Source organism: Apus apus, chromosome 16 (assembly GCF_020740795.1).
Source record: "Apus apus isolate bApuApu2 chromosome 16, bApuApu2.pri.cur, whole genome shotgun sequence".
NCBI lineage: Eukaryota > Metazoa > Chordata > Aves > Apodiformes > Apodidae > Apus > Apus apus.
In genome coordinates this window covers 13,568,513-13,584,432 of record NC_067297.1, presented here as the reverse complement: position 1 = coordinate 13,584,432, position 15,920 = coordinate 13,568,513, and the positions used below count along the sequence as shown (strand labels likewise).

At 52.0% G+C, this 15,920-nt stretch overlaps 2 protein-coding genes across 6 annotated transcripts in view; one reads left to right on the top strand and one right to left on the bottom strand.

Moving 5' to 3' along the window:
- Positions 1 to 14: 14 nt before the first annotated feature.
- Positions 15 to 12,500, top strand: KCTD10 (potassium channel tetramerization domain containing 10). 2 transcript variants are annotated; one of them, XM_051633918.1, is made up of 7 exons: positions 15 to 74; positions 1,619 to 1,832; positions 6,110 to 6,279; positions 7,046 to 7,132; positions 7,385 to 7,437; positions 8,184 to 8,379; positions 8,956 to 12,500. In XM_051633918.1, the coding sequence occupies exons 1-7, from the start codon at positions 72 to 74 to the stop codon at positions 9,172 to 9,174; spliced, it is 942 nt and encodes a 313-aa protein (XP_051489878.1). In that variant the 5' UTR covers positions 15 to 71; the 3' UTR covers positions 9,175 to 12,500. The 2 variants fall into 2 exon arrangements, with proteins under 2 accessions (XP_051489878.1, XP_051489877.1); XM_051633917.1 differs by having other exon boundaries at positions 16 to 74; positions 7,043 to 7,132.
- A 1-nt stretch (position 12,501) lies between these two features.
- MYO1H (myosin IH) overlaps positions 12,502 to 15,920 on the bottom strand; it is a 51,980-nt gene continuing 48,561 nt past the window's right edge. For all 4 annotated transcript variants that reach the window (XM_051633913.1, XM_051633914.1, XM_051633915.1 and 1 more), the window contains 4 exons: positions 15,653 to 15,720; positions 15,248 to 15,345; positions 14,156 to 14,255; positions 12,502 to 13,655 (listed from right to left, as the gene is read on the bottom strand). In XM_051633913.1, the coding sequence (XP_051489873.1) occupies positions 13,644 to 13,655; positions 14,156 to 14,255; positions 15,248 to 15,345; positions 15,653 to 15,720 (278 nt within the window). In that variant the 3' untranslated portion in view covers positions 12,502 to 13,643. The remainder of the gene's footprint in view (positions 13,656 to 14,155; positions 14,256 to 15,247; positions 15,346 to 15,652; positions 15,721 to 15,920) is intronic.

Sequence of the window (15,920 nt, the reverse complement as noted above, 5' to 3'; positions counted from 1 at the left end):
AGCGCGAGGGGCGGAAGTGCCCCCGCCCGGCGCTGCCGCTCGCTCGGTCTGAGGGGCCGCGCTCGCCGTTCATGGTGAGGGCAGCGGGGCCGGGGCTCGGGGGAGCGGGGAGCGGGCCGGGCCGGCCTGCGGGGCTGCTCAACCGCGGCCGGGCTGCGCTGCTGGGCGTTCCTCCCGCGGGAGCTGGGAGGGCGCCGGGCCGGGGGGTCGGGGGCCGGGCTGAGGTAAAACGTGGGGACTCGGCCCCCGGGGGGTGCGCGGGGAGTGGGCTGGGGCCGGTGCGGGGCTTGGGGGGGTTCCAGGAGCCAGATGCTGGGAAGCGGGGCGGCTTGCGGGGAGTGCGTGTGGGGTTCAGCTCCAGAGGTTGGGGTGTTTGGAGAGCGAGGTCCCCTTCCAAAACCTGGGGTGCCCGCGGTCTGGTTTCCATCGGTGTCGGGAGGGCCCCCCGGGGCCGGCCCCTGGCCGGAGGCTGGCGTGGTGCGGGGAGGGCGGGCCTGGGGGGCTCGGGCCGCAGCCCCCAGCTCTGTGCTGGGCGGCGGCCGCACCGCAGCACAGGATCCCCTGCTGCAACCCCCGGCACAGCTCCTGCCCCAGCCCTGGGCAGCTTCAGCTGCTGGAGGGGGGCTGAGCTGGGGCTGGGGCTGCCCTGTGGAGAGCCCTGGGCAGGCTTGTGACAGAGGGGACAGTCCCCTGAGGGCATCTCTGCCCGGCCTGCTCCCTCACCTGGTGAAAAGCGACGTGGACACGTAACCACAGCTCTGCTCAGATTTGCTGCCTGATAGTTCTGCTTAGGGTGACAGCAGAGCTGACCCAGTGCAGAGCCAGACAGGGTGCTGAGGGTGTTGTAGGAGCTGGGTCTGCCTGGGATGGCTGCTCCTCATCCTGTCCCGTTGTGAGGCAGAACAGTGAAACACGGGGATGCAGCTTGATGAAGGGTTTCTCGTTAGTGGCTCTCAGAGCATTTGTGGTGCTAAGCTAAGGTGCTCCTGTTTGAGGCGCTGACCTTGGGAGCTGACCAGAGTCCACTGTGTCTGGGGACTGTGAGCAGGGAAGATGCTGGATGCTGGGTTCTGTGGTGCCAAGGGATCTGGGAGCGCAGGGAAGGGAGTGGGAAGCTTGTGTGAGCTCCCTGGGGAGCTGTGTGTGCTGCAGGGAAAACAATCTGGAGAAAGTCTGTGGAGAGCTGGCATTTTAGCAGACGGGAATTTGCTCAGGGAATTGCCCAGTTGCATACCAGATCATGGGTGATGTAAGAGCTTAAGCTTTAGAAGTTGTGAAAGAAATGGACACGGTTTTGTGGGAAGGCTCTGACTTCTGCAGCATGAAATGCTGCTCAGCTTTCACAGCCTGCCTTGTGTTATGTGCTGTGGCTGGTTCCTATCACCACCACAAAGAAGACAAATGTCTACAACATTGGAGAACTCTGCAAAGAGGCAGAGAGGAGCCCAGGCTGAGGGTGCCCAGCACACCTCTGGCTGTGTCTGTGGGAACAGCTGGTCGAATAGCAGGCTGGGCATCCTGTGGTGGGAACAGCAGGCTGGGTGTCCTGTGGTAGGAACACCAGGCTGTGTGTCCTGTGGTGGGGCTGCAGGTGTGACAGGGGACTCCTTGCTTGCAGGAAGAGATGTCAGGAGAAAGCGTGGTGAGCTCAGCGGTGCCAGCAGCGGCCACTCGCACCACCTCCTTCAAGGGGACCAGCCCCAGCTCCAAGTATGTCAAGCTGAACATCGGGGGGGCCCTCTACTACACCACCATGCAGACACTGACCAAGCAGGACACCATGCTCAAGGCCATGTTCAGTGGCAGGATGGAAGTGCTGACGGACAGTGAAGGTAAGAGGCTGCTCCCATGGCCCTCCTGCTGGCTTCCCTGCTGCTCTGTGCAAATAGGATGGAAGGGGTCAGAGAAAAATATGGGAGAGCAAAGAGGAACATCTGAGCTGCAGGCCCGGGCATTTCCAGGTTTGATTGGTGTTAACACTTGTGTCTTAGAAAAGATGTGGAGCAGAAAACGTGGATGACTTGAATCGTTGTGTGAACAAAAGGATGGTGAGGACTCCTGAGATTCCTGTCAGGCCCAGATAACACAGGCTTTTTCTTTTGAAATACCAACACTAAAGCCCTTCAGTGTCTGGAAAATGGTGGGGACAGTGAGTAAGAATCTGTGAGTCAGGACTCGTGTGTTTACTCTGAAGCACAGAAGGCAGTTCCCTGCCTGTTCCCTTCCCTCAAACACGAGTATAAAGGGTGCTCTGAACATCGGGGATTTTATGAGCTAAAAGATGAGGGTTTGGAATAAAACTGGTTCCCTGTGAGAGTATTGATGGTTGGCTTTGCTAAACAACCAGCTGCAAATTGCTCAGGAAATTTGCTCCAGGATCCCTGACAGGAAAGGGCAAGAGCTGGAAATGGGTCTGTCTGGAGAGAAGGAACCTGCAGTGTGTCCAACTGCACTCTGCTGAGGGAGCAGTGCTCAGATACTTCATTTCTGTAAGAGATACCTTGATTTTCTCTTCTGCTGAGATTCTTTCAAACATTTAAATTAATAATATGGCTAAAATGTGTTTGTGGCAACCGATCCTGGTGACGTAGCTTGGAGTCAGTATCCCCACATGGTGGGAGTGTCAGAGGGTTGAATTGGAGGCACAGCTTTCTATTTGTGCCCAGACTTTTTGCCCATTATTATGTTTATGGCCTTGTTTACCTTGTCGTTAAAAAGAGCTGCTGCATTGCTGAGCCTGGAGGTTCAAAACACCTTTCTTGTGACTGGTTAATTACTTGACATTTCTGTCTGAACTTGCTGAGAGCACCCAGGGTGCAGGGTGTGCTCAGGGCAGCAGGGCTGAGCTGTATGTGCTTCAGAGTAGGCTGTGTTTGGAGGTCATGTGGATGGATTTAGTCTGGCTCTTGTGATAAGCTTTCTGGAGATAGGAGGAAGTGGATTTGGAGGAAAAAATGCTAAAAAGTAGAACCTAATTATGCAAATATTCTGCAAGGTTCCAGGTGTGGTCTCATGGCCTTGGCTGTGAAGCAGGAACATTGGTGCTGTGGGGTGTGGGCTCTGGGCTGCCTCACTGGTCTGTGCAGGTTGCATAAAAGAGCTGGCCAGTGGGGCAGATAGGAAGTATCCCATGTGAAATGGGAATTGGCACCTTACTGGGAGGACTGGAGAGGGACTCCAGTGGGAAGGGTGGGAACTGGTTCATTGACGGCCTCTAAACTTGCTGCTTCAGGCAGTGCCAAAAGTCTCCTCCTGTCCCTCACTAAAGCTGCCCTGCCTGTCACAAAATGGGACAGTTTGAGACTTCCCAAGTCCTTCAGTTTGGAAATGGATCAGAGATTCCAAATTAATTCTGGAAGCCCACCCTGGTGTGGGCTCAGCCCTTCCTCCAGGCATCCTGGTGCCACAGGAGGAACGTGGTGCTCCCGAGGCTCGGGGCTGTGCCAGTGAGGCACTTTCTGCTGGAAAGCAGCTGATGTTACTGCTAATGGGAGGGTAACTGGAGGCTAATCTGCTAAAATATCGTGCTTGAGATGTTGCATTGCAAGTTGATTTTGCTGTGAATCCCACAGTGTCTGTGTGGGATTGTTCCCTTTAGCCACTTCAATAGGAATTTGATACTTCCTGCATGTTGTAACTGAGACATTCCCATCCAGCAGCTCCTGCTTTATCTCCCCTGGCCTGGCCTGGTGCTGGCAACAGGGACAATAGCATTAGAGCTGTTAAAGGAAACTCTTTTTATCTGAAATTCTTCAAAATTTCTCCTAATTGGTCACACCCAAAATCTGTCGCAGAACAAAATGTTTCTTAGGAGAAGAAGCCAGAGAAGCTGGAAGGGGTAAAGTTTGGAAACAGCCCATGGGATGTGTCACTCGGGGCCTTCCTCTGTGCTCAGGCACATTCTTCTGACCCCAGCCCCAGCTCTTCCCCAAAGCTCAGCAATTGCAACATGCTGCACTCAGGCCGTAGGAGAAAAGGTGGGAATTCTCTGGTGGTGGATGGTTATTTTTGGCTTGAAAATTGTTCATGAGCTGTAGCAAATCAGCATATTTTGAAAATGTTATTTTTCTGGTGATGAGAAGGATGTCTGTTTCCCAGGTGCATCCATCTGTTCCCCATTTTCTTTTCTGCAGTGTGATTTATTTTTTTCCTCACTCCCCACTGCTGTTAACCAGCTGATGGAGGTGCCTGGTTTTTGTTCAGCTGCAGGTCAGGTTCTGGAGCACCAGGCAGCTCCCAGTGTCAGGCTGCTAGTTCAGCTGTCAGGGCTTGGTCAGAAGATGTCACCTGGTTTAGCAGGAGGGTTTGGATGTTGTCCCTGAGACTTGTAAAACAAAAGGTTATTTTCCTAAGAGTAATGTGTGCACGTGCAGTCCATGGATCACACATTGCTGCCTCAGTCAGTGGATCCCAGGGCATTTTTGTAGCCATTCTCCACACACTGCAATTAAATGGCTTTAAAAGTCTGTAACTGACACGAGTTGTCAGGCTCTGCAGCACCCTGGCTGAGTGGCAGGAGGGTCACTCCTGGGCTGCCTGCCTGGCTCTTTGCTTACAGCAGGCTTTCTGAAGGCTGTTTTAACAGTCACTTGGATTTTGCAATGCTGCTCCAAATACTTTCTCACCCCCCCGGCACATGAAGATGAGCAGTCCTGCTTTGGGTTCACCATCTGCAAACATGGAATTGCAGGAGATTTTTGCAGCCTACAGAAGGAATCAGTCACAGTTGAGATGGTGACAAAGAGGTCTGGGGATCATAGTTCTGCTCTCAGCCTGCCCTTGACCTCCCTGCGTGCTGCTGTACTCTGGTAATCTGACAACAGCTGCATTTGTGGGCTGTGGATGCCTGTGCTTGTTACCATGTCTTGTGCTCCCTCTTTAAAGTGGGGGATCTTCCTTTAGATACCTCTGCCCTGACACACAGCCCTGATCCTGGCTGCTTGGAGACCTACACTGTGTTCGTTAGCCTGGAGCAGTTCTGTGGTTTCTCTGTCTCTGGTTCTGCTTCCAGCTTCTCATTTGCTATCACAGTCTGTGCAGTGACAGTTGTGAGCACACACAGTGTTCTGTGTAGGCAGCAGGGCAGTGAGGGAGATGGGGAGGCCTGAAGTGAAGGGCTGGAGAGTGTCTGAGTTTTCCACAGAACAGCTCGGACAGGCTGTGTTCACTTTCCAAATTGAACCAAATGTTCAGACTTTACTAGTCATTCCATTCATGCAGAACACACAGGGTCTGCTTTAACCTACTTTCCTTATTTGTCCAAAATATGACTCCTTCCCACAAGTGTTTCCTCGCTGCATTCCTGCCTGCAGCCCATCAGAGTGGCCAGCTGTTCATTTATGGAAACCGGAGCCTCGGCGCTGCCTGACATTCCTTGGGGTCCAGCAGGAGGGGGAGCCCAGATCCTCTCATCCCCAGCAAACTGGGAAGATGTTGGTTGTCCCTTCACACCTCTGTCAGTGCTGGGCAGGCCCAGGGCAGGGGCTGGACCTGCTGCTCTGCCTACACCTGCAGTAGCATCACGTCTTTCAGCAGTTCCATGGCCACTTTGTTCTACCAAATTTATGCACTTTGGGAATACAGAGACTGAAGCAGTGTCTGCCAGGACACTGCCAGGTCTGTGCTGCCTTTCTCTTGCCCACCTTTTTGCACATCTGGAGCAGGGTGGGTCCCCGTGTTGTGTTCAGGTGCACCTGTAGATGGTCAAGTCTGGGTGGCTCTGGTCGGTTGTCAGAAACAGCCACACGTGTGTGACAGGACCTTGAGGTAGAGGACAAAAAAATATGTCGGGGCTTTGGGAAGAGAGGGAGAACAGAGCTGGGGGGTGTGAGAATGAAAAGTATTCTTCCATTTCAGTTACTAATTTGTCAATAACTGGGGAACTATGAGAAACAAGTGAGCTTCCTCCCCTGGTCCCCACATTCTCTGCACTTGAAATGCAGGAAAAGACAATAAATTCCAGGTGCTTTCTGCTGCTCTGCTCACCAGCTGCTGGAGTTAGTCTCTCTGGGCAGGAACCTGCTTGGTGCACCAGTCCCAGGCTGGTGTCAAGGCCTTTTGCCACCTTTGCCACTGCTTCTTCTGTACCGTGGTGTTCCTCTGTCCCCAGGCTGGATCCTGATCGACCGCTGTGGGAAGCACTTTGGGACAATCCTGAACTACCTGCGGGACGGGGCTGTGCCGCTCCCCGAGAGCCGCAGGGAGATCGAGGAGCTGTTGGCTGAAGCCAAGTACTACCTGGTGCAGGGGCTGGTGGACGAGTGCCAGGCAGCCTTGCAGGTAGGTCACAGAGCTGAGGAGGGGCTGGGTCACTCTAGCTGCAATGAGGGGGCAGAAAGAGGAGGCTGCTCTGGGTGGGAAGCAGCATCTGGGCAGAGCAAGATTCTCTGCTGGCCTTGACTTGGTGCCTTTTTGAGGCTGGGATGAAATTTCAATACTTGATCTACTGGAGTCTGGTCACATCCAGGAAAAGGTAGTGAGTTATTCCCAACATTTAGAGCTACCCAGTTACAGTGAGGGATGAAGAGTTGCTCTCTTTCCCTCTGCTGACTCGTGGCAGCATGTGGAACTCCTCTGCAGCATTATCCTCTGCCATCAGGGTCTTACAGAGGGAAATGATCCATCATCAGCATGAGATCTGTGCAGAAGTTAATATTTCCAGTATTGTCCAGACAGGGACAGGTCCTTTGGCTGGACCAGAGCAGCTGTTTATAGGGAGTCCCGTTTTGTTCTTTGTTTTCCTGTAGAGGTGCCCAGCTTTGGTTTGAAGTCATTGTTACTGGTGTCCTGTTGGAATGAAGCCATATTCCAGAATCCTGCCCTTTAAATTGGTAGATAACATTGTGTCCCAGTGTTTGCAGAGTGGTAAAGAGCAGGAATGAGCATCTCAGGTGGTCACCCAGGAGTGCCAGCCTGGATCAAAGCATGGACCAGAGACAGTTGCTCCTTAAGGCTGGGCTGCAGCCTGAGCCTGGATCTCTTCAGTCGGGGTTAGTGTCCCAAGGCCTCTTGACCTTCAGCCACTGTTTGGTTCTTGTTCCAGCAGAACAAAGATGCGTACGAGCCCTTCTGCAAGGTGCCAGTCATCACCTCTTCCAAAGAGGAGCAGAAGCTTATTGCCACTTCCAACAAGGTGAGGGGCTGGGTGGTGGGAGAGGTGAGGGTTGCTGCCTGCTGCCCTGGGCCTGCCTGGGGCCTTGCCCAGGTGTACTTTGGAAAATGGTCTTTACTGGCAGTGCTGGGCTCACCCAAAACACACACCAGCAGTAACAAAATCCCACTGGGCTTGGGCTGTGCAGCTCCTCTGCTGTGGGGTCTTGGCGTGAGCTGAGACTCCAGATCTCACTGTGCTTCCTGTGACTGATCTGGGGTTTGTGTTTTACAGCCAGCAGTGAAGTTGCTGTATAACAGAAGCAACAACAAATATTCCTACACCAGGTAAGTGACTTTTGCTGCACTTAGAGGTTTTTCATCAACTAAAATCCCTGATGAGCATTTGCTCTTTCTGCACTCAGAACCAGTGACAGATTGGTGCTGGCAGGCACTCAGTCTTTTCCCAATTAGTTTCAAACTTGAATTAGAAGGGAGCTGCTGCCACCAGTGGAAGGCTGAGCATGTGCTGTCCCTGTGCCAGAGGATTTGTCTGATCTCAGGTGCAGCTGGCAGAGGCCCCATGCCAACTGCTGGCCCACCTTCCCCATGGGCACCTTAGCTGAATGCAGGAAGCCTCCCCTGCTCATGCCCAGGGGGGTTGGAACTGCATGATCCCTTCCAAACCAAACCTTTCTGTGATGATATGGTGCAGTATTCTCAATAAGTGGTAGAATTATCAGGCCTGGGCCCTTGTCTCTTTTCCCTTATGTCTGTGTTTTGTGACATAACACTGTTCCCATCCAGCTGGTGCTGAGCTTAGCAATGGTTTCTTTTGGGTGGTAGAGTTTTGTACAAAAAAGAAGGGCCATGGACACATTCCTAGGACTGCTGATGCCATATTACTGCTTTGGCAGCAGGTTTTCCTCCTGGTACTAGTCAAATGAGTTACCTAATGCAGTCCTGGGTACCAACCAGCACTGCCTTGGTAAGGATGGAGTAAGTCAAAGGAGCCTGAGTGTCAGGGCCTGCGAGTGCTCTGCCTGAGCCCCTGCCTGCACTACCCCAACATGAGCCCTGCCTTCCTCTCACAGCAACTCTGATGACAACATGCTGAAGAACATCGAGCTCTTTGACAAGCTGTCCCTGAGGTTCAATGGCAGAGTGCTCTTCATCAAAGATGTGATTGGGGACGAGATCTGCTGCTGGTCCTTCTACGGGCAGGGGCGGAAGATCGCCGAGGTCTGCTGCACCTCCATTGTTTATGCTACTGAGAAGAAGCAGACAAAGGTAGGAGCAAAGCCCTGACTGCTGCCAGCTGTGGGCTGAGCTGCTCTCAGCCTGGCATCCTGACATCTGTTTTCTTTTGAACACTCCTGTCATTGTTGAGCATCTCTGTAGAATAATCAGTGCCTTTCAAAGCAGGAGCAGCCCAGCAGAGCTCAGGCTGTGGGTTCCCGAGGGTGGGGGCGCTTCACACAGCACCATTGTCATCTTCCATAACACAGGTTCAGTCCAGTTCTTCATCTTCAGACAAACTCACTCACTTAACAAAGTCTGCTTTGTATCCCTGTGTAGAAGCAGATCCTGGGGAGCCATGGCACACCTTCCCTGTGCTGGCCTTCCCTTCCCAGGGGGAATCTGCCCGAGTCTGCCCAGCGGGTAGGCCTGTTCTGAGAAAACAAACCCAGCCTGGTTGCTGGGCCTTACAAGCTGAAAGGAAATAATAGAACAGGAACAATAGTGCTAGGAAGGATTTGTGTGGCTGGAGTGCAAAGCAAAAATTTTAAACCCTGAGAGGTGTCAGGAATTTCAAAGAGGTGACCCGCAGGCAGCGGGTGAGTCACCTTCTCTCTCTGGTGACAGGTGGAGTTCCCAGAAGCCCGCATCTACGAGGAGACACTGAACATCCTGCTGTACGAGTCCCAGGATGGGAGGGGACCTGACAACGCGCTCCTGGAGGCCACTGGAGGGGCAGCAGGTCGGTCCCACCACCTGGAGGAGGATGAGGAGCGGGAGCGCATCGAGCGCGTGCGCAGGATCCACATCAAGCGCCCGGATGACAGAGCCCACCTGCACCAGTGAGCTGCCCTTCCCCCAGGGGGGGCTGCCCTTCCTCTGACCCAGGACCTGCAGCAGAGCACCAGGTGGTTTAACTTCTGCTCAGCAAAGTCTGTAAATTACTTTTGTAACAAACTAGATGATTTGGGGTATTTAAATGCAGTAGTTCTAGGGCAAGAATAAGTGAGGTTGCTGGGCATACGATGGGTACTGTGAGGACCTGTTGAGCACCTGGAGAAATGCCCTGAATTGTTAGCACTCATTGTCTTTGCTATTTTGTGGCTAGGGAGGAAGAGGCTTCCTTTGGATTAGTAGTTATCCTGCACTTTAAAAAAAAAAACAACAAAAGAACAAACCACCACCAAGGAAAGGTCAGTCAGCTGTGCACCCCCCTCAGGGCACCCACTGCCCTTGCCTCCTCCTGGGCGTTCTGCCATGGGAGAAATGCAGGTCTGATCACACCAGAGCTGCTGCAGAGCTCCCTTTCTCCCAGGGTGGTGGCTCAGGAGAGCCTCACCATGATGCCCAGGAGAAGGGCTCCATGCTGACCTGTTCCTGTAGTGCTGGGGGAGCAGGGAGGCTGCTTGGGCTGTGGCTCTGGCTCCCTGCAGCTCATGGGACCTGCTCCTCCAAGGGCTCAGTGGAGCTGCTGCAGCCCTGAGCTGGGAGCCCCACCTGCTGTAGCCAAGGGGTTTGGTTGCAATTCCTCCAAAAGGAGAACGAGGAGCAAATTCTCTGATTGCTTTTCCTGAGGGTGGTGGGGCTGCCTGTTAGTGCTTAGAACTTCTGTCTGGCCCCAGATCTCAGCTGGGGGGTTGGTTCCATGGGACCACAGGGCCCTGAGCTCATTGTGGGCAGCCCCCCTGCCAGTCCAGCCCTGCTTGGTTCTGTGACCCCCACAGGAGCACTGCCTTGCTCAGAGCCAGGGCAGCAGCAGTGCTGTGGGGAGAAGCAGTCACCAGTGGCCTAGAGGTGGTTATTCCTTGTTTGACTTTCCCTGAGCATATTCCAAGTCCTTTCAGAAATGGCAGCTGTGTGTGGAAGGGTAGAGCTAAAATGTTTTGCAGAGAAGACCTATGTAGTCTAGTTTCTAAGAGTACTTGTCTATTATAATGAATATTTTATCTACCTCCTAGTCTCTTGTTGCCTGTTGTGGAGTCAAGTATCAATTACAGCAGGAGATGGTGTGTTATTCCATAGGGCTGGATAGCACAGGATAATGAACAGAGCCACAGCTGGGATGGGTAATGTCACAAATCCTGAGAGGGAGAGAAACCCAAGGTAGGAAGTCTTATCCTCACCATCAGGCTGGCACCTTGGCAGACACCAGAGAACTTTGGCCTTTTCTAGAGGTTTTTGACCCTTCAGCTGGAGTGTCTTGCACTGGCCTTGCTGGCCAGACCTCTCACACAGGGCAGCAGCTCCATGTTCCTGTTCCTCAGCCAGGGGGGTGTTTGGTTTTTCCCAACTTCCTGCTGCAGGGATTCCTGCTCGTGGTCAGAGCTGCTAATGCCATGTTAAGGCTGTTGAAACCAAAGTTGTGAGCATCACCAGCCATGTTACCCCAGTGTTGCTGTTCCAAACAGCAGCTACAGCCCAGCCCAGGTGTAGCTTGTCTGTGGAGGATAAAATAAAGCACCAAGTGTTTTTGCTCAGTGATCAGATTCTGAATCATCAGGTAAAGCTAAAAAGATGTCAAAGTTAGGCTGAGGTCATCATTTTACTAACCAAAGAGTTCTCTAAGTTACAGACAGCTCTGGCAGGTGTGTTGGGGTGGTTGTACCTGTCTCCTCTAGTCTTTCTTCTGCAGCTACTCATTGATTGGCAAGAGCTTAGCAGGGACAGATGTGTCAGTTATTCTGTATTTCAGCAGCTTTGGTCACATTGTGGCAGTTGAGGCTGCTCTTTCATCTCTGCTTGCACATGTCTGCAGCATCCCTCAGGTCTGTACAAGCCCACAGTGCAGACTGGGGGGTGCAGGGCCCAGGGCCTCTCCCTGCTTCCCTTCCTGGTGTGATAAGCTCAGGGTGGATGGGAAGTCCCCTGCCCTGCTGTGTCCCCAGCACTGTGCACTCTGACACTCAGGAGGGGGCTTTGGAGAGTGGGGAGGTCCTGAGCAGCTCTAACAGCCCTGCTGCCCTCCCAGCTGTGCTCTGGAAAGCCCTGCAGCCTGACAGCCCCTCCGTGCTCCTGGAAAAGGAAACACCAGCCCATTACTGTAGAACATGCTGACAGTCCTGCAGCCACCCCTGCTCACTTCATTAATGCTAACGAGCTGGCTCTGTCCCCAGGCAGCTGTACCCTCCCTGCTGCACTGCCCCTGTCCCCCCTCAGTGCCAGGGAGGCTCCAGCCCCCCAGCAGTGGTGCAGTCCTGTCCTGTGTTGCAGGAGCAGGTTCAGCTCCAGGAGGTGACAGGTGTTGACTCCAGTGCTAAGCACCTGACAGGTCACATCTATGTGATTAACTTCTCTGTAAATAGGTTCTTAACTGGCTCCAGGATTTCCTTTCACATTTTGCAAACTGGGTTTGTAGAAACCAGGGGGATGGTTCTTTTTAATCTTTGTACAACAGTTTGTAGCCCTTTGGGGTTGGTGAGTCACTCCAGGAGAGTTTAAGTTTCAGTTTTGTTATTGCATTTCTGGGCAGACTCTGCCTTAACACACTCCTGACTTAACCTTGTGTGTGCTGAAGATGTTCTGCTGTTGTGTGACCGTCCTTTACCTGCTGGCCACTTGTCCATGGTCTGTGGAGAGAGACTTTGTTAATGCCATTGCACAAAATCTCTTGAGCATTGTTACTGTAAATGGTTTTGCCTCTGCAGCTTTGGGTGAAGATAGGGAGCAGGGCAGCTGGCCTGGGCACCAGCAGCTCTTCAGGTTACCTAGTGCTGCCTCCTGGTAATGGGCAGTTAACAATGGTCATGTCTGCTCTGGTTCTCCAGCACCCACAGCAGACTCTGGTGGTGACAGTACAGCAGAGTAGAGCAGACTAGAAACCTTACTTGTGGAAGTGATTTTTGTCCATCAGCAAAATGCAGAAAAGCTGGAGTGCACTCTGCAGGTGCCACAAGTGGAGGCAAGAGCTGCCCACCAGCCCCTGTGCTGCTGCAGGACCACCCAGTGAGGGGGGCTCCAGCCTCACCTTGGAGCAAAGGGGAGGCAGAACTTGTCAGTCCTGGTGGAGTTGTTCCTTTCTGTGGACAAGAGCAGCACATCTGTCTGTTCTGTACAATCATTCCCTCCCACCTTCTACTTCTGTACAAAAAAGCTTAAGCTGGATTTCAGTGTATGGTTGATGTTTGCAATATATACTTTTTTTAAACTATAACACAATAAATTAGAAGATATTTCATATTTACATTCGAGTCCCTTTAGTACTTGTTTGGAGCACGTCATCCTTGTGGGCCATGGAGCTGGAGGAACTTTCAGGAAGAAATACCAGACCTCATCCTCCTGCCTGTTGTTAGTTCTAACTCCTGGCACTGCTCAGGGCAAAGGCACCAGGGATCAGCCTCTGAGGATGTTGCAGAGCCCAGGATTCAAAGGTAACAAGTCAAGGATCTTCAGGCTATAGTTCCAGCCTAACCCAGGGAAGCTGGAGCAGGAGCTACATGAATTTGCCTCAACATGAGGCAACAGAGTGAGTGCCATGAGCACAGAGCTGCAGGGAGCAGAGTCATGTCCTGAGAAGTCCTGTTTTCCAGCCCTTCCCCTTGCAGCTGCCCCAGCACACCTCGAGGGAACAGCAGTGCCCACCACATTCTTCAGCTCTGTGCATGGAGATAAAGGTTCTTCAGCAGAAGGTGGGGTTCTTCTGAACTAGGTTTCACTGAGCCAGCATGTCCCTTTCTAGCAGGAGACATTTGGTCATTTAAGGTTTTGCACAGCTGGTATGTGGGGAGGACCAGGACAGTGTTACTCTAAAAGGAAAAATCCCCCTGTCAGAGTAGACAAGAAAGCAGCTTACTGAGGTTCCAGACAAGCAGCTTCACAAGCTGATCCACCAACAAAAACACCAGCTGCATTTCACTGTTTCTCCCCAAAGGAGTAGTTGCTGGTTTTGAAGGTGTTTTCAGACCAGAGTCACGTTCATTGAGCTGCACTTGATGCAATTCTGGTGAGCTGACACTCCAAGTGCAGCTAGAGAAGCCTTTTTGCTGCAATCTCAATCCTTTCTGATGGGTCAGAGCTCTCAGCTCTTCCCAAGTGCACAGAGAAGGACATTTGATGAGTGGAACTGCAACTTTGGGCTGTAACATCTCTCTGTCACAGTGTAACGAGCATCTATGCTCACTGGAATGTTACAGCAAGATAATGGAACTTACTTAGCTATAGTTGAATAGTTTCAAGCTATTAAAAAAAGAGCCTAAAAGATGCAAACTCTCAAATCACAGCAGCCCTGTGGCATCAAAGATTCCAGGGCAGGCGTGAGGGCTGGTTGATCCTACAGGTTCCTTCCCGTGACCAGGAACTGTTACTCTTCAAGACTTTGCCTATGTTGACACCTGGGATGAGAAAAGGGCAGAGTAATTAAATCAGGTACCAATGTTTTGAGTCCTGGCTGTGGGAAAAGGGGTTGTGTTGTTTCTGTTTCACAGTTGGCATATCCAGACAGGTCCCTTCCCCTCCAGGCTGCGAGGACAACTGACCAAGCTAACCAGTGCCCAGGGGCTCCTCCACAGCATGTGGCTCTGCCTGGAGCTGCCAGTACCCACCACACCAAGCTCTCCAGGGCAGCAGCAGAGACCCATGCCCTCTGTGTTCCTCCAGCCACACTCACCACATGTTGCCTGGCAGCCCTGAGCTGTGCAGGCAGGTTTAGCTCTACCTGCTGTAGCAGACACTGACTGATTGTGGCCTCCTGCACCTCTCTGCTCTGGAAGGGGAATCAAGTCCTGAACTCACACAAAAGGCCTGTGCTAGAGCTTAACTGGACTTTCCACAGGGGCTGAGCACTAAGGGAGAAAGCACAGGTCACGTCCCCAGTGCTCCCATGAGGTCTTACCACTGTTAGTTGTCCATTTTTGGCTCTGAAGACCTGAGGCTCCTGCCCAACAGCAAACACCATCGTCCCTTCCTTCCCAGAGCCAATCCGAAACTGAAGGCTGCAAACACAGACAGAATTCCTCATCAGATGTTTTCCCTCAATAGGCTTTACTCTAAGCCCCCTTCATTTCTGTTCCCTTGGCAAATCTTGTTAGATTAGAAGATTAGAGCCCTCCAGCTTAGGTAAATTTCCTCAACAATTGCATTATACTGCACAACCCAGAAGGGTCTGATGAATGGAACTTGCCTGCCTGGTCCAGGCATTTGAGTTTTCCTGGTGCAATTAAGCACTAGAAGATAAGCAGATCTGACCTGGAGAAAACCACTGAACACACAGAATCTAATTACAATTGAAATGCAAAGGCCAGAGAGAAAAGCTGGAGCAGAAGTGCAGGTTTCATGGTGCCACTTCCAATTTATGCAGAGATTTGAGAGACAGACTGCATCCACCTGCCATGGGTTGGTTGCACGGCTGGAAGGTTCCTGTGCTCAACAATCACATTTCAGGCCCTTCCCAATCATTTAGGGAGAGGAACATCTATCCTGAAGTGACCCACAGGCTCAGCCTGGCAGGCTTTTCTCAGAGCTGCTGCTAATGAGATCTGGCATGAAACCACTAAGCCCACCACCTCACACCCAGGTCACAGCAGAAGCCTGAAAATGTGTTTTTAAAGAAAAGTCAATGTAGAGGTTTGTAACAAGGTTGGGTTTTAGGCAGAGAGGTCACAGGCAGGTCTCAGAGCAGAGCAGCACACCCAACAAGGTGCAACTACATCCAATGTGGAAGAAAGCTTCGTTAGTGTGGGAAAGAGCTTGTAATGGTTTTAAATATCTTTTCTCATTCCCATGTGCCCTCTCATTGTCCCTATGCCTGGGAACAGAAGCCACAAAAATAACCATGCTCCTGCTATGGACCTCATCAGCTCAGGGCACTGTCTGCTGGGGCCACCTCCATAGCTCTGGCCTGGGAAGTCTGGCCCTGAGAGTTTTTGAAGCAGGTTGTTCCATCAATGCAGCCTGCACAGCACCCCCCACTCACCCCCTTCCTTACCTTCCCTGCACGACTTTAACCAGGTGCTGCTTATTGGCCAACATGCAGAGCTTGGTGACTGTCTCGAAGATGTGCTCACACTGAAGTATCACATCTCCCTGGAAACACACACAAAAAAGGGGCATGATGTCCCCTGGATCACCCCAGCCATGGCAGCCCCACCCTGGCACACAGGGGTCACAAGCTGGGTCTGTTGAACACCTTTCCAGGGGCTATTTAGGATTTAGGGTGACTTCAACTCTACAAAAAGGAAAGGGAAAGTTTTGAGTGCAGACAGCAGGAATGTAAAGGTCACAGGATCAGCAAACATCAGTAGCTGTAATCCCAGTGTTCCATAGGAAAATGTCACAAGTGTCAGCTTGTTTCCAACCACAAGCTCACAGGAGCCACTTCACAACTTCCTACCTTCTGTTTGTTGTCCTCAGGAACATGAATGACCACAATCCCATCCCTCAGGTTACTGGTGGAAATACCTTAAAAAGAAAGCCAAGAATTAGAGGAAAAACTGCCAAAGACAGTTCCCCCACACCACCATCACCTTCCCACTTCCCAAGCACTTTCTGTTGGTCTCTCTCTGTCCTGCTCTGGTCCATAACACATTTCCAACAGTGGTTATTGGAACACTATGGATTAGTTGTTTGCTCCATGCCTTTCCATCCTATCTTTGTTTTGG